The sequence below is a fragment of the Hyperoodon ampullatus genome (genome assembly GCF_949752795.1).
Source record: "Hyperoodon ampullatus genome assembly, chromosome: 3".
NCBI lineage: Eukaryota > Metazoa > Chordata > Mammalia > Artiodactyla > Ziphiidae > Hyperoodon > Hyperoodon ampullatus.
In genome coordinates, this window is record NC_136916.1 from 84,301,748 (window position 1) to 84,320,501 (window position 18,754).

Here is an 18,754-nt window from a genome sequence, read left to right on the forward strand (position 1 = left end):
TAAATAAGGTCTGTGAACACAGAAATCTATTTCTCTTTTCAGTATACGTGCTAAAAGGAAAGGGAGTTTGCTCCTTTTGCCTCTTGAGATTTCACCAATTTGCTCAATCTAGAATGGCCAGAAAAGATATAATTTCCATTCTTTTACTTGGTAACACACTCACCTCTCAATACTGTAATACAGTATCATTAGAGGTGATCCCTGACTTCCATACATTTGATTTTTTTGCAACCCACCTTGAACTTTTCATTTAAATCCTTCAACTCTCTTTCCAAAGGTGAGTCTGAATTAAGGTTATCAGCTTATGAATAATGGCAGTAATAACAGTTCATTTTTGGCAGTGTCATATTTGCCTGTACAATGTTTCTGCCAATATTTTACTAGCGAATTATATTTTTGTCCTTATAAAATTGGGTGGAAAATGTAAAAATGAATTTACCAACACCAAGAAGCACAGGTCATATAAACACAATACAATTACTAGACATTTTGAACATAACCATGTCCAAGTAAAATAATCAAATTAAAGAAAATACATAAAATATTAGAAATATATCAGCTAAAGAAGGACCGAATATTTAAATCACAATGTAAATTGTTCTGGGCTTCCCTAGTGGCACAGTGGTTAAGAATCCGCCTGCCAATGCAGGGGACACGGGTTCAATCCCTGGTCCTGGAAGATCCCACAAGCCGCGAAGCAACTAAGCCCGTGTGCCACCACCACTGAAGCCCCGCACTACAGCCACTGAAGCCCGTGCCCTAGAGCCCATGCTCAGCAACAAGAGAAGCCACCGCAACGAAGAGCAGCCCCTGCTCGCTGCAACCAGAGAAAGCCCACATGCAGCAACAAAGACCCAATGCAGCCAAAAATAAAATAAATAAATTTATTTAAAAAAAATATATATATACATATATGTGTATATATATATATATATATATATATGTATATATATATATATAAATTGTTCTTAGCCTATGGCCAGAATAAAATAAAGATCCAGTCTATGATCAGGGGTTCCAGTCTATGTCAAAGATCCAGTCTATGACATAGTTAATCACGGCAGCAACGGTGCACCTATTAACTTTATAAAACAGAGGAACTTTAGTTTTTTTGCAAGCACCCAAATATTTAGGCACATTTTGACTAAATAGATAAATAAACATTTTATAAAAGATCATTGCCCTCAGAAGGATTCTGGTTTCCTGTTCAATAGCAGATTGAGTTTCTGGACTCAGTTTCCCTGTATCACTGTAGGTCATAACTCCAAGCTAAAATCAATGAAAAGAAAGAAATCCAACAGAAAAACCTCCAACACTAATGTATGTAACAGAGGAAGTACTATCCTATACATAAGAAAATAAATATCATGGGGGCAAGGAAAAAATACAATATAAAAATGCCCTTGAGGGCAAAAAAACTTCATTATTCTCCTGAAAGTATAATACTAAAAAGTGTGAGCAAGAGGGAAAATTTCAAATCCTAAGTATCGTTCTGAGTACCTTCTTAGAAAACCTTAGCAGCTATTCTAGTCCAGAAATCCACAATTCACAGAGTACTGGAATTGCTTTATGGAGCCACAGTGATAATGTAGGAACGTGAAGTATGTGGAAAGGGCAAAGTAAGCAAGCTCAACAAGTAGGTCTTCGATGTCATATGAATAAAAAAAGCTAAAGAATTTATATTATCATTTGGTTAATTCATGAAGTAATAACTCGTACTGTTTGAGCAGCTGGAATGGAAAGAGTATGTTACATTTCTCAGAAAATGACATTTAGTTTAGAGTCAGCTTTGTTAAATCCATTTGGAATGAGACAGGGGAAAATCTATCAATTTATAATGAGAATCCTCTCTCACAAAGAGACACTTGGCACATCAACATTTGATACATGAGGAAGGATTAAAATTAGCCATTACCTTTTCACTCATTCCAAATTTGGTGACCATCTGCTTTGCTATTTGGGTTGCATTATCAAAATCACTGGAAGCACCTGAAAATTTGAAATATACATAAAACTCAAGTTAAAAAAAATCTTTAAACCAACAAACACAATTTGAACCAAAGCTATTCTTTACAGCCAACCTGTTGTAATATGATCAGCTCCAAATATAAGTTCCTCTGCCACTCTTCCTCCCATACTGACGTCCATCTGAGCAAGAAGCTGAGCTCTAGTTTTGTTCCGTCGATCATTTTCAGGCAACAGGTACACCCAGACAATTGAAAAACAAAGAGAAAATTCAGACACAGTTTTGAAACACTTACATTAATAACCTGAATTATCATTTGTCTCTCATGACCTTACTTAATACCATGATGCTGAAAGCTCAGCGGCATTTAATAGAGATGGTCATGGTGATTGATTACCAAACCAGCTATGTATAAAATGAGGAAAGCAAAAGTGCAGTTTATAAATAATAAGTAGTTAATGCTGCAATACAACTGTTTGTCCCTCGTTGCACAAACATGTTTAAAACGTCTATAGGGACGTCCCTGGTGGTGCAGTGGTTAAGAATCTGCCTGCCAATGCAGGGGACACGGTTCGAGCCCTGGTCTGGGAAGATCCCACATGCCGCGGAGCAACTCAGCCTGTGCGCCACAACTACTGGGCCTGTGCTCTAGAGCGTGCAAGCCACGACCACTGAGCCCATGTACCACAACTACTGAAGCCCGCACGCCTAGAGCCTGTGCTCTGCAACAAGAGAAGCCACCGCAATGAGAAGCCCACGCACCGCAATGAAGAGCAGCCCCCTCTCGCTTCAACTAGAGAAAGCCCGCGTGCAGCAAAGAAGACACAACGCAGCCAAAAATAAAATTTAAAACATAAATAAATAAAAATAAACGTCTATAATTAGAAAGATATGAAAAGGAAACTTGTACTCAATGAGAAAAAACTTAGAAAAACTATTGAACCAGTCACTATGATACATAATTTCTTTCGAGGGGAAAAGAGCAACTACATATTTAAGAATTATATTTTGCTGTCATTCCTGAATTACATTTCATAATGTAAATATATTATCTGAAATATTAAGGATATCCTTTATTAGCAGGTAAATTTCACAAGTATGTTTGATTTCAAGACAGTTGAGGAAGCTAAAGAAGAAAGTATCAACACACCTAGGAAGTAGCTGAATTTTCTTTTGAAATGTTTTCATCAGCAATTTCCTACATAAGCTCCTGGGGAGCACTATTTGAAAGAAAAGAAAAACTAAAGATACATGTCCAAGTGTTGGCCCTCGTGGCATGATTGTAGCTTTGATGATAGGCATAGCATCTTTAGTGTAATATGCAATAATAGCGTGACCAGATTCACGATACGCTGTGATTGTTTTGTTTTTGTTATCAATTTCCACACTTCTACGCTCAGGCCCTAAGAATAAAAATTTGCTTAAGTAAAATACTCCATTAAGAAGGTATATTTAAATGAATGAAGCTCCTTTGTCTCAAAGTCATTCTTAGAGTCATATGATTTAATATCATTAATAAATATTTTAAAAGTTTGAAAGTTTAAAAAATGAGTAGATTCCACTCTACAACACATGTAAACCATAATTTGTCAACTGAAAACCAAACTGTAAAAACTATCATCTTAATCCTTATATCAAAAGGAAAAGCTTTATTCTATTTCTAGAAAATAAACTTCTAATTTAGCAGGAATATCATAACTAACCTGTTTTGAAGGCAATTCAAGATTTAAAATAAAAATTAAATTCTGAAAAACAGTAAAATTAACTATTCTTTTATCAGCAATATCAGACAAGAGGAAAAACATGGGCACTCATGCCCCCCAAAGAGTGTAATATAAGTTATGATATATTTGTTCTGTAACAGGCCAAACTGTGTTGCTCTGTTAGAGTATATATTTGCATGTTTCTATACCTTTCTTTTTTATAAACTTTCTCTCAAAATTAAGAGTTTTTTCTCGGAGTTCCCTGGTGGCGCAGTGGTTAAGAATCCGCCTGCCAATGCAGGGGACACGGGTTCGAGCTCTGGTCCAAGAAGACTCCACATGCCGCGGAGCAACTAAGCCCATGCGCCACAGCTACTGAGCCTGAGTTCTAGAGCCCATAAGCCACAACTACTGAAGCCCACGCACCTAGAGCCCATGTTCCACAAGAAGAGAAGCCACCATAATGAGAAGCCCATGCACCGCAATGAAGAGTAGCCCCTTCTCGCCACACCTAGAGAAAGCCCGCATGCAGCAACGAAGACCCAATGCAGCCAATAAATAAATAAATAAATAAAAAATTTAAAAAAAGAGTGAATTACCACCAAACCAAAAATTACCAAGTGGCAATTTAAAAAAAAAGAATTTTTTCTCTAACATAATGAACAGTATAAGATAGGGGGAAAAAAAAGAAAACCTACCCATTAGGATTTTATCTTTGGAAAACTCTAGTTCCTTCATGGTTACCACTTCTTTTCCATCAACAGCTGCCTTTAAAGCAGCTTGGTTCACAAGATTCTCCAACTCTGCTCCAGAAAAGCCAACAGTACCTCGAGCTATGATTTCTGGATCAACAGCTATATGCAGACAGGACACAAGATTAAAATTTCAGAAGAGCTAATAAAAAGCTCTTCATAAAGAACTCACATTGCAAAAGAAAAAAGAAGATAGCCATCATGAACTGTAATTTTACAAAAGCTTACTTCACTAAATTCTAAGGGGAAAAAGCCAAAACTGCTAGTAAAGACACCATTAAAATTGTCATTGGGACAAATCACAAAAGTTCTTATATTTAAATAACTTTGTGATAAACAGAGAAAGGTAGAGTTGCCAGATAACGATTTACAAACCTTTAGTTATGGCCTAACCACAAACTGAAAAAGCACATTCATAGACATTTTGTTTTCAGAATTTCATCTTGAAATAACTTTGGACATAAAAGCCCCCCTTATTATCGGAAACATATTTGGTTTTAAGAATTGATTCAGGTATCTTTGAAAATACTGCAGCTTTAATAGCTGCTTTTATTACTCAGGTAGTTCCATAATATTTCCATGTGTTTTGTTTTATAGTCTGCTTCCCCTCTTTTGGCCCCAAAGTGACTATATCATGAGGTACTATGCTCATAATATACAGGTGCTTTTTATATGATTTTATATTTTACATTCATCTAAAGAAACATTTATACATAGATTTCATCAAGTATTATCTAAGTACTCAAAAGAAACCTTTCTTTAGAATCGGGATTCAAAATGACAGAATCTCTGGACACACGTTCATTGAGAAATGGACTTTATGGACAAACAAGAGGAGAGAAAAATAGACATTTAAAGGAATTTGTCTCTTAAGACATCCTGAGTAAGGACCACAAACAGGGTGGATTGATATATTACCATTTTATGGAGATAATGTCTGTATCGTCGAATTAAGACTTACACTGATAAAACTTTATTTTATTGAGATACCACTTCAAGAATTTCTGTTCGACCTTTTACATCTGGCCTGGGAACTGTAACCTGCATGTCAAAAGAACCAGGACGTATTAAGGCACTAAAGGGAGAATACAAAAAGAAAATATAAATTAATAAGCTGACTGTGCTGAAGGTCAAGTTAAACAGGACTGACATCCTAAAGAGAAGATGGAAAGACAATGGCAACCAATATTTATTTTGAACATAAATATTCAGATTAGTTCCTTATAAAACGTGGCTCAAAGAACAGTTTCAATAACCAGAAGGCAGAACAAAGGTTCATATAGATAAATGTGTGCATCTAGATAGCATACAACCCTTCAGAGACAAAGACATGCAAGTCAGCCAGTCAAGGAACAAAATTCTACAGCAATCTATTATGAGAGCTGCACATCCATCTTACTGCTATTAAGTACAAAATGTTAAACTAGAGTCTTAGGCAAGAACCAACTATTAGATCAAATGAAACTATGAATAATTTCTATATAATAAAACCAATAAAAATTTTAAACTATAGTAAATTTTATTCTTAAAATCCTCTCTACCCCCCACCCAAAAGCTTTATGATGTTTAAGTTGTGAGAAGATTCTTTTAGCAGCTTTACTGAGATACAATTTTCATTTAGAATTTGAAGTCGAAAACCCAGTGTTTTTTTTTTTAACATCATTATTGGAGTATAATTTGCTTTACAATGTTGTGTTATTTTCTGCTGTATAACAAAGTGAATCAGTTATACATATACATATATCCCCATATCCCCTCCCTCTTGCATCTCCCTCCCTGCCACCCTCCCTATCCCACCCCTCTAGGTGGTCACAAAGCACCGAGCTGATCTCCCTGTGCTGTGCCGCTGCTTCCCACTAGCTATCTATTTTACGTTTGGTAGCGTAACCCAGTGGTTTTTAATATATTCAGAGTTGCCCAACCATCACCACAATCTAATTTTAGAGAATTTTTACCCCCTCCCTCTCTTCTCCAGCTGAAAGAAACCCCAAATCTACTGGCAGTTATTCCCCATTTTCCCTAACCTCTGGCAACCACTAAATTCCTTTCTGTTGCTATGGATCTGCTTATTCTAGACATTTCATATAAAAGCAATCATATAATATGTGATGTTTTGTGATGGGTTTCCTTCACTTAGCACAATATTTTTAAAGTTCATCACTATTCTAGAATATATCACAAAAATTTGAATACTTACTTATCTAATGCCTCTGGGAAGTTTGTGGCTCCTATGATGATAACTCCTTCGTTGGGCTTAAAACTATTATAAAAAAAAAAAGGACCTTTTCATTGAAAATTAAAACAGCACACATGTAGAAATGTTCTATGCAAAACTGTTTATCATTAATCTTACTAACAGCAAAGAAAAGGGATTGATCTTTTTAATGCCCAAAATGATAAGGCATCTCTAATTGTTTTCTTAATGCCAGTGCACTTCAATAAAAGTGTTAATAATAAATCACCAAGTCATCTGTGGTTACATACCTTCATAATAATTTTTCTAGTTAGGAAGAGATGACCTGACACAAAAAACTTGAGTCCCCGTCTAATTTTTGAAAAACGTTTTCAAGTTTACCGATTCAAATTATTTGCTCCTAGACTTCCAGAATGTCTTATATGACTTTAAGAAACAATTTTTTGATCTACAGCAACACTCAAAATAGGGTTTAATATTTCTTTCATACATCATAGTAGTACTTAAAAATGCCTTATAATTCCATAATCACATAAACATTCTCTTCTACAATTTAAAACTTGTCTTTTCAGATTAATTTTTGAAAAGGAGTGTTCTTGTAGTCTCTTGAGTTGGTGTTTTACAATTAAATCTTTTCATTAAACTTAAAAATGCTTATTGCTATAATATCCAGGAAATGAATATTTGCACATATTCGTGAAAGAGTATATTTTATATCCTTAAACAAATGTTGCAATATATAATCGAAAAATTGAATCTCATAGTTTTCTTCCCCAGTCTTGTTTATATTTTCAAAAGTTCAGAATTCTGCATAGGTTTGCATCATTTAATTATACCAGGTTAGTATATTTTACAGATATTTATCTTAACATCATATGCTTTTCCTGAATAAGTTTATCTATTACTAATCCAAATGCATTTATCCAAATCTTTCTTCTAAGTCCCCTGGGTGCCTCAAATTTGTTATGCCCCAAACTAAAGACATTGTCCTGATGCTTTCCTCTTTCCTGACTCTTTGTAAGCTACTCTGTCATCTGTCTTCCCCATCCTAGTAGATAACATCACTGAAATACCAAAGCAGGAAAAATCCTGGACTCCATCCCTCCCTGAAATCACCACATCCCGTTGCTCATCAAGTTCAGTATTTTCTACCTGCTTACCATTTTTCATTTCCTATTACTTTCTCACTTATAATTTTGAAATGCTCTTTTCTAGTTTTGCTCCCCTGATGTTCATCTTTACGTTGCTGCCAGAGTGACCTTTCTAAAATATATTTGTGAAGATGTAACACCTCTACTTATGTAGTGGATCCCCATCACATGAAGGAGAAAGGTCATGTTCTAGGAGGACACTTGCTTTTTTTGGTTTGGCTCTGATCCTCCAGTTTTGTCTCTCCATACCATTCCCGGTAACTGTGTTCTAGTTTTCCACGTGACTTGTTATGTTGTTTCACGCCTCGTCCTTTTGCTCAGGCTGCCCTTTCTAGAATCCCCTTCACGTCCCTGCTCTACACTGTGTGTGTCTTTTAAGACACAGACCTGTCTTTGCAGCATTTCCTGAGCTACCCCGATACAGCTGACTCCTCTTTCCTTGTGCCCTTCCTGTACTCTGTTCACATCAGTTGTAGAGCTTTTGAATGATACTTTGCTGTTCTTACTTGTTTTCATGTAGCTCTACTTCTCCTGGAATACAGAGCAGAATCGGTCTTCTATTTATATTTCCAGCTTTTCTCCCAGGATAGTGCCTATGATTTGACAGATCCAGTAAATGTTTGTGGTCTTACTGATTGATTGAATGACCAAATGAATGAATATGATGTTTTCTGGAATGAGGTGTTTGTTTTGTTTTGTTTTTATAGGAAGGAGCAACAAATCCAGAAATTGGAGAAAAAGAAAATGATAATGATATTGAATGTGCTCCACAGGAGCAAACAGATCATAACAATTTGACTTTTTTTTTTTTTTTTTTTTTTTTTTTTGCGGTACGCAGGCCTCTCACTGTTATGGCCTCTCCCGTTGCGGAGCACAGGCTCCGGATGCGCAGGCTCAGCGGCCATGGCTCACGGGCTCAGCCGCTCCGCGGCATGTGGGATCTTCCCGGACCGGGGCACGAACCCGTGTCCCCTGCTTTGGCAGGCAGACTCTCAACCACTGCGCCACCACGAAAGCCCAATTTGACTTCTTTTGATGGAGCTCAGAAAAATAATAGGAGTGGTAATTTAGTGAATATTTATGAATTTGTTCTATGCTTAAAGGCTAGTCTAAAAACATCTAAAGTGTGTAGATCCAAATATACTATCCATTTCTTTCTTTTTTTTTTTTTTTTTTTTTTTTTTGCGGTACGCGGGCCTCTCACTGCTGTGGCCTCTCCCATTGCGGAGCAGAGGCTCCGGACGCACAGGCCCAGCGGCCACGGCTCACGGGCCCAGCCGCTCTGCAGCATGTGGGAACTTCTCGTACCAGGGCACGAATCCGTATCCCCTGCATCGGCAGGCGGACCCTCAACCACTGCCCCACCAGTGAAGCCCTTTTTTTTTTTCCATTTCTTTTTAAGTATATTTCTTTTGCTCCGTTTCTTCAGAAGTATCCCAACTACTACCAACTTTTTCTTCCTGAAAATGCCTCAACCCTCTGAAATTCTTTTCTGCTACTTTATTTTATTTAAATATTTGTGGATGGAGATAGACATATATGTATTTAAAATTCATAGTAGTAAATGTTCTCATTAATGTATCTGTGGCTGCATTTTACAGATATGATGTCAGCATTAGGATTAGGAGAAGAGGAAGGTATAGAATCACCTTGGGATTCTGAGGTACTGTCTTCTATTATTATTATTATTTTTTATTTTAAAATATAAGCACTGAATGATGTTAAAACATAAAAGGGGGGATGCTTTGACTTTACTTTCTCACCTTTGCATTTGCCCATCAAAATTTTTTCCTTACATTTTTAACCTGTAATTAATTAAATAATTGTGTGCTAAGTATAATAACTGCCACATAGTGCACTTTTGTTAATTTGCAAGATTCACCTAATGAAACCAGTGTAGCACAGAGCAAAAACCAAGGCTTAGAAGTAATAAGGAATCAGTTTGGGTTCTGAAGTTAAATTTATCAAAAAACTGAAGCATTATTCCAGGTCAGCCTATGGCCAAATGTATGTTTCTTTTTTCTTTTCTTTTTTTAAAAAATTTTTGTTGGAGTATAGTTGATTTACAATGTTGTGTTAGTTTCAGATATACAGCAAAGTGAATCAGTTATACATATATCCACTCTTTTTTCGATTCCTTCCCCATATAGACCATTACAGAGTATTCAGTAGAGTTCTCTGTGCTATACAGGAGGTCCTTATTATTGATCTATTTTATATATAGTAGGGTGTATCTGTCAGTCCCAGTCTCCCAAGCAAATGTATGTTTCTTTGGTACATATGGATGTGTAAAACTCCTAGTGAGGTTCAGAGAGAAACAGGTTGAAATGTAGTTTTTTACCACTTAGACCTGAAAAAGATAGTGCCTGAGACTTGAAAGTATTAGTACATTTGGATTTTCAAATAGATCTGCAAGGAACGTTTCAAGAGAAGCAAAAGAATGGGGAATAATAAGTATGTGGCGTTATAAGAACAACAGTTTGGTTTAGCGATGTTTTAATAAGTACACACCATTTTGGATAAACTAGTGTGCGTTGAGTACCTTTATGGCAGCCATACTTGAAGTAATGTAAATATAAAGTAATGATGACCTGTTGTAAGGTGACAGCTATGGAAAGAGATAAGAAGGGCCTGATCTGTTAGATATAGGCAGCTGCTGCAGCGATACAGCACTGTGTTTAAAGTCAAAAGACATGGTAGCATCCTGGTTCTGTCACTAGCTGTGGGATCTCGGAAAAACTTGTCTACCCTGGTTGAGCATCAGTGATGTCCTTCGTAAAAATGGTACTGGTACCCACTTCTCGGGTAGGTGTAGGGAACAGATGTGGTAACAGCTGTGAACACACCTTGTAAACTGTAAAGGGTGCTACAGAAATGTAAGACAAAAATGATCACAGTGCATGGACATATATACACTACCAAACGTAGGGTAGATAGATAGTGGGAAGCAGCCGCAGAGCACAGGGAGATCAGCTCGGTGCTTTGTGACTGCCTGGAGCGGTGGGATGGGGAGGGTGGGAAGGAGGTGGATGCATGAGGGAAGGGATGTGGGAACAGATGTATATGTATGACTGATTCACTTTGTTATAAAGCAGAAACTAAGAAAAAAAATGATCACAGTGGCAATTAGTGACTCACTAAATGCTGGGGCACTTTTTTAAAACCTGAAGGACAATAAAATGACATTAGTGTTAAGAATAGGAAAATTAGAATGGGCATGTGGATTTCTAGCTTGGGGTATGTTAAGTTTCTATAGACTGTTATCAGAGATCTCCTATAGGTGTCAAGTGCTTTGGTACTTGAGGTCCTCTCGACATTTTAAATGTTTTGATCTTAAATAAATTCCTGTTATTGAATACCAACTATATACTGGACAGTTAGACACTGAGTGTACCAATTGAGGGGTTAGCCTGTAGTGGTGGGAACATAAAACCAAACAGGAATCCTTTATAAGTCACTGTTAAGTCCTTCATGTAAAGAAAATGGAGAGGGCTTCCCTGGTGGCACAGTGGTTGAGAGTCCACCTGCCAATGCAGGGGATACAGGTTCGTGTCCCGGTCCGGGAAGTTCCCACGTACCGCGGAGCGGCTGTGCCCGTGAGCCATGGCCGCTAAGCCTGCGCGTCCGGAGCCTGTGCTCCTCAATGGGAGAGGCCACAACAGTGAGAGACAAAGAAAATGGAGAATGTTAAGTTAGACAACATTGAGAGAGTTTGTAGTTAGGATGGGGATGGGAGTGGGAGTGGAATTTAGGTAGTCAGAAAAGATCTGCATGTGAGAAAAGCTACCAAGGGGAGGATGGGAAGGAGCCAATCACGTGAGGGTCCAGGGGAGGGACATTCTGGACAGAGATAACAGTGGATCCCATCTGTTCATCATTACACTCTCGCATCTTGGAATGACCAGGAAACAGGAAGTGGGGTAACTGTCCTTACAATCACTTTTATCATTGTTGTTATATGTAGAAAATAAAATGTGCATAAGAAAAGCTTGGCACATTTAGATGATTAATAAATAAAAGTTCTTATTCTTCCCTTATTAAAGCTTGCTGTACTTTTTTGAAGAGTTGCATAACTATATTTAAATTTTCTGCTATTATTTAAACATAAAAGTTTTCCTTACTACTTCGCTATTTTATTCAACTATTTTTCCTATCAATAAAAATTTTATCAAATAACAGATTCTTATAAGCCCTTGTTTACCTAAATGAAGCAGCTTCTACAGTGTTCTGTTTATGCTCAACATGACATACTTCATGGTTTCTTTTCATGCCAAGTATATTATTTTAATACTAAAAAATTTCTGTCTTTAGAAATATTTTAAATTTATAGCAAGTGTACTTATTAAAGCATTTATTTAAACACATATTTTTTAAAAATACTCTCTTCTTTTGACAAGGAGTGTAAAGTAGAGTTAGGTGTTTTGAAGTTAATTCTTTGCTGAAATGTGCCTGTAAGTCAGGCACATTTTTTGTCTGTGAAAATAATTCCTCTGGCTTTCCATGCTCAGTTTACAGAGTCAGTAGCCAAATGAGGATAAAAGATAGACTTGATCTAGAGAGTGTATATGAAGTTTTCTATTTAAATGTTTGGGTTTTCAATGCATGCTTCTCTTATTTTTAAATCTAATTGCTTGTAAAGTAGGAAATTTTTAAAAGGTAGGATATTTTCAGCTATTAGAAAGGGATTAGGAAAGCTTTACGCAACTCATTATTAATGTCAATTTTAACAGAGTATCTCTGAGAGTCTTCCAGAGAAGTATGTTGATCATTTATCTGGAGCTGCAGGTCAAAGAGGAAAAAATATATTAAATGGACAAGCAGAAGGTAAGAACTATATTTTTATGAAAAAGTCATTTGACAGCATGTTGATTTAAAATGGGAATTCTGATATATTCTAATAGCCAAAGAAAATCACCTGTCGGTTAAGAGGAAGAATCATTCCTCACACTGATTTCAAGTTGAACTGAGCCTGTCTCATTCTGGAAAAGAAGTGCTGTGTCAGAAGAACTAAGCAGCTACATCTTTTTTTCTTGTCAAAAATCCATCAGCAGTTTTTAGGCAGTTTTTATTTGGCCAAAAAGCAGTGCTTGAATACTTAACTGTGTGCTGTGTTCTATTTAAGTTCTGACTGTCCAGATGTTCTTTTGTAGACAACATGCCATGATATAATCATCTATCTCCATGTCTGTTACCAAGTTACACTGTGAAGTGTGCCACCCTTTTGAGGTGGTCCTCAAAGACACAGTTTGCTTGTTGTTTAACCAAGTGTCCTAAAGCATGTACCTGAAGTTATATAATTTTTTATTCTAAAAAGCTATGCAGCTTATATTCTGAAAACTATTAAAAAACATAACACTGTTGATGTAAAAAAAAAAAAAAGAAAAGAAAATCACCTGTCAAATGCATAGTGAGGAAAAAGACGAGAAAAGGAGGGAAGCTGTGTATCTTATCTGGTGTCAGCCACAGATTAAATTGAGAGTCCCCTTTAAGGAGCTAAATTATTAGTTCCGTTTCAAGGTACTCTACAACCTAAGGAAAGTCGGGAAATGAGGAAGAGGAAAGAAGGACTAAAGAATGAGAGAGGCAGAGGTTACAGGGAGTAAATGAAGGAAAAGGAAGCAGGGGTCTGTGGAGGACGGGGGCAAAGTAAAATAGGTCTTTAGAAAAGGGAAGAGCAGAGTATTTGAAACGTGAGACAAATTTGAAGTGAGCTTCCAGCACCGAAACTTGTCAGAGACGAACAGCAAAGCTTTCCCACTCTTACTGTGGGAATGTAGAAGCAGACTCATAGATCAGAGTTTCTCAAATTTTAATTAGTCCCCTGGGGACCTTGTGAAAAGTGCACATGCTGAGCAGCAGGTCTGGGATTGTGCATTTCTGACAAGCTCTCAGAGTAGCAAGGGTGTAGGCTTGCATTGAGAGAAATCTGGAAGAGGAGCCACTGGATAGTTCAAGACAGAACAGGATCAAGGAAAAGCATTATTTTGTTTTTCTTTCTGAGTGTGTTTATAGCCAGAGGGTAGCAAAGCGTTGAAGTAGAACTTATAGATGTAAGGTGCCACTGCTAAGCAAAGAGGAAAAAAGAAGTGGTGGGGATGATCCATAAAAGGAATGTCAAAGGGGGAGAATTAAGACCACAGATCCAGAGACTACCTTTGAAGAGGAAAGAATATAGTGAAAGGAAAGAGGGGGTGAAAGAAGGGTGTTAGGGAGGTGATTGTGGAGGTGATGAGGAAACTTGAGAGAACTCTCGTTAGATGACTTCAGTGTATTTACACTGAAACAAGGTTAGGTCATTGCTGCTCCAGAGAATACTGGAAGCAGGAGTGGGTGCTAGAATTGAGGTAAACCCCAGCTCCTCCTTGTAACTATCAGGCATCAAAGATATATGTTGTGTTGGTATGTGTTATTCAAATGAGATTAATTTGAATATGGAAGCATTGGCTGTTTTTTTGTTTTTTTTTTAAGATAGGTTTGTGGGGTTTTTTTTTTGGCTGCTTGGCTTGGCATGTGGGATCTTAAATTCCCCGACCAGGGATTGAACCAGTGCCCCCTGCAGTAGAAGCATGGGGTCTTCACCACTGGACTGCCAGGGGAGTCCCTAAGATAGCTAATTTTTTGATGATAATTGTTTCACAAAAATCCTTTTAAATATTAGCATGATATACTGAACCAAACTAATTTTGGAAACAAAAGAAATTAATAGGGTTCATTCCCTAAATGCTAAAATTGTTACTTTCAGTAAATACTACACTGATTTTGAAATATGAAAGATTTTTAATATCTAATAATTCTGTGGCAGTAAAATTTACTTTTTCCTTTTTGATAATCATGCTTCGATATTGAAAACTTATAATACGTTATTTCTTAGATGTGCCTTCTATACCTTCTTGCATGAGTGGATCGAGAAACTTTAAGATGACTAAACTAGAGGATCCAAGAAATGTAGGCATACCAGTAGCCCACATGGGTATGGAAAAACATGAATATTTTTATGAACTATTATTCTACAAGTGTATATCCAAGCTGATCAGTTCATAACACTTTCTCTGATGAGAAATGAATTATACATTCAACTGAACTGTCATCCCAACTGTGCACTTCCTAAATTACAGGACAAATTGAAGAACATGATAAATACTTGTAGTATAATGGTGTAAATGATGCTGCTGTATTGCATTCAAGATATGCTGTTGCATTTTACCATCAGCTTTCACATTTACCTTCTCGGGGTCATGATTTGTTCCTCTGATTAAAGATCACTTTTCTCCTCATCAATCAGCATGTTCACATTGGTACATGTGCATTTTTCTATTTTATAAAGGCTTTTGGAACATAATCTTACTTTTGAAATCTTAACTGCATATTTTGTTAAACCTGTACTCCTATTTTTTCTTCAGTATCTATAGTGGATTCATATGTCTGTCTTGTTGCAGTCCTAACTTCCCCCAAGAAACAAAACACCAAAACCTAAAGTATTCACTGCCAAGGCCAAGCATGAGGATTCTGCTCAGTACTAACTGCATGAATATATAGTTGGCTTTCATAGTTACGTGTAATTGATTCTATGTCCCTTTTGCCTTTTAGATTCTCCTGAAAAATATCCTCACTTGAAGGTAAAAACTTATATTTTTGTCTTGAGTTATTAACTACAGATTGTATCAAATGTACATTATTTATTAATCAACTTGTTTCAAAACCCATTCAGCCTGCAGTTGGAGTGAAAGATTCTGTTCCTAATAAAACAGTAGGAATGAAGGATTTACAAACAGCCAGATCAGGTAAATTTTGCAGTGCAAGTTTCACTCTGGAAAGAGGTACACTAAAGTATTTGAAACGCTCACAGCCTTCATATTCCTAATTCTTTTTTCTTTTGTTTTTGCAAGTTTAATTGAAGGATTTGACATAAATAAGGCACATGTTATTGTTGGTATCCATGTTTTGAAAAAAAGATATTTACAAGCATAAGAAAAAGATATTTTTAAAATGTAAGCTTTAACTCAGATGTTTCTATGTACGTTTCAATACCCGAAAGTTCTCAGTTTGGAATCTCTGTACTTTTTAGGGATTCTCAGAGGTCAATTATTAGATTCTAAGATTTTTCCAGTTTTATAAAATGCTTATTTGAATTCTGACCTTAACCTAGAGTAAAGCTTCACTTGCTAACGTGTCAATTGTATTTCAAATTTAATTATTTCATTTTAGTGGTGTTACATGGATGAGCTTAAGCCAACCAGATGTTTTGATTAGCAGACTCTGTGTGTGTGTGTGTGTGTGTGTGTGTGTGGTCTTTGATTATTAAAAGTGGGGGAAAGTAATCATACCTTAATGACGATTTGATAGACACAATCTTTTAAAACAGCAATTCTGAAAGTTTTGGGCTTTAAGATCCTTTTATTTATTTGTTTGTTATTTTTTATGATGCAGATATAGGATCCTTTTATACTTTTAAAAATTATTGAGAATTCCAAGGAACTTTTGTTTAAGTAGGTTGTATCTACTGATGTTTACTGTATTGGAAAATAAAACTGAAAAATTTAAAATACAAGCACACACAATCATACATTCTATTAGCCATTAGAAGTATGATGTTATCACATATCTTGTCTCTGGAAAACTGCTCTGTACACTTAAAACAGAATGAGAATGGAAATAACGTTTACTGTTATTGTGAAAATAGTTTTGACCTCTTGGACCCCTTGAACGGTTGAGTCTTGGGACTCCAGGGATGCTCAGGTGACACTTGAGAACCACTGTTTTAAACCATTTACAGAGCTCATGGATGTGAAATGATAAAGGGATGCTTGTGATGAAACAGGCTTTAAACTTTCACTTTTACATTTCTTGCTTTGTTCTTTGATTTGTCTTTTTTTTAATGTATACAGCAGGTTCTTATTAGTCATCAATTTTATACACATCAGTGTATACATGTCATTCCCAATCTCCCAATTCATCCCACCACCATCCCCAACCCCCTGTGGTTTTCCCCCCTTGGTGTCCATACGTTTGTTTTCTACAACTGTGCCTCAATTTCTGCCCTGCAAAGCAGTTCATCTGTACCATTTTTCTAGGTTCCACATATATGCGTCAATATACGATATTTGTTTTTCTCTTTCTGACTTACTTCACTCTGTATGACAGTCTCTGGATCCATCCACGTCTCAACAAATGACCCAATTTCATTCCTTTTTTATGGCTGAGTAATATTCCATTGTATATATGTACCCCATCTTCTTTATCCATTCGTCTGTCGATGGGCATTTAGGTTGCTTCCATGACCTGCCTACGGTAAATAGTGCTGCAGTGAACATTGGGGTGCATGTGTCTTTTTGAATTATGGTTTTCTCTGGGTATATGCCCAGTAGTGGGATTGCTGGATCATATGGTAATTCTATTTTTAGTTTTTTAAGGAACCTCCATACTGTTCTCCATAGTGGCTGTATCAGTTACATTCCCACCAACAGTGCAAGAGGGTTCTCTTTTCTCCATACCCTCTCCAGCCTTTGTTGTTTGTACATTTTCTGATGAAGCCCATTCTAACTGGTGTGAGGTGATACCTCATTCTAGTTTTGATTTGTATTTCTCTAATAATTAGTGATGTTGAACAGCTTTTCATGTGCTTCTTGGCCATCTGTATGTCTTCTTTGGAGAACTGTCTGTCTAGGTCTTCTGCCCATTTTTGGATTGGGTTGTTTGTTTTTTTAATATTGAGCTGCATGAGCTGTTTATATGTTTTGGAGATTAATCCTTTGTCCGTTGATTTGTTTGCAAATATTTTCTCCCATTCTGAGGGTTGTCTTTTTATCTTGTTTATGGTTTCCTTTCCTGTGCAAAAGCTTTGAAGTTTCACTAGGTCCCATTTGTTTATTTTTGTTTTTATTTCCATTACTCTAGGAGGTGGATCAAAAAAGATCTTGCTGTGATTAATGTCAAAGAGGGTTCTTCCTATGTTTTCCTCTAAGAGATTTATAGTGTCCAGTCTTACATTTAGGTCTCTAACCCATTTTGAGTTTATTTTTGTGTATGGTGTTAGGGAGTGTTCTAATATCATTCTTTCCATGTATCTGTCCAGTTTTCCCAGCACCACTTATTGAAGAGACTGTCTTTTCTCCATTGTATATCCTTGCCTCCTTTGTCATAGATTAGTTGACCATAGGTGTGTGGGTTTACCTCTGGGCTTTCTATCTTGTTCCATTGATCTATGTTTCTGTTTTTCTGCCAGTACCATATTGTCTTTTTTTTTTTTTTTTTTTTTTTTTTTTACCATATTGTCTTGATTACTGTAACTTTGTAATATAGCCTGACGTCAGGGAGTCTGATTCCTCCAGCTGCGTTTTTTTCCCTCAAGACTGCTTTGGGTATTCGGGGTCGTTTTTTTCTCCATACAAATTTTACGATTTTTTGTTCTAGTTCTGTAAAAAATGCCATTGGTAATTTGATAGGGATTGCATTGAATCTGTAGATTGCTTTGGGTAGTATAGTCATTTTCACAATATTGATTCTTTCAATCCAAGAACATGGTGTATCTCTCCATCTGTTGGTATCATCTTTAATTTCTTTCATCAGTGTCTTATACTTTTCTGCATACAGATCTTTTGTCTCCCTAGGTAGGTTTATTCCTAGGTATTTTATTCTTTTTGTTGCAATGGTAAATGACAGTGTTTCCTTAATTTCTCTTTCATATTTTTCATCATTAGTGTATAGGAATGCAAGAGATTTCTGTGCATTAATTTTGTATCCTGCAACTTTACCAAATTCTTTGATTAGCTCTAGTAGTTTTCTGGTGGCATCTTTAGGATTCTCTATGTATGGTATCGTGTCATCTGCAAACAGTGACAGTTTTACTTCTTCTTTTGCAATTTATATTCCTTTTATTTCTTTTTCTTCTCTGATTGCTGAGGCTAGGACTTCCAAAACTATGTTGAATATTAGTGGTGAGAGTGGACATCCTTGTCTTGTTCCTGATCTTAGAGGAAATGCTTTCAGTT

The 18,754-nt window shown here is 36.5% G+C and overlaps 1 protein-coding gene across 1 annotated transcript in view; it reads left to right on the forward strand.

Annotated features, from left to right (window-relative positions):
• The window catches only part of LOC307051000 (ankyrin repeat domain-containing protein 26-like), a 94,710-nt gene that overhangs the window by 12,032 nt on the left and 63,924 nt on the right, over positions 1-18,754 (forward strand). The window contains exons 4-7 of the mRNA XM_079701314.1: positions 9,368-9,429; positions 12,497-12,590; positions 15,354-15,382; positions 15,475-15,547. Coding sequence (XP_079557440.1) covers positions 9,368-9,429; positions 12,497-12,590; positions 15,354-15,382; positions 15,475-15,547 — 258 coding nt within the window. The remainder of the gene's footprint in view (positions 1-9,367; positions 9,430-12,496; positions 12,591-15,353; positions 15,383-15,474; positions 15,548-18,754) is intronic.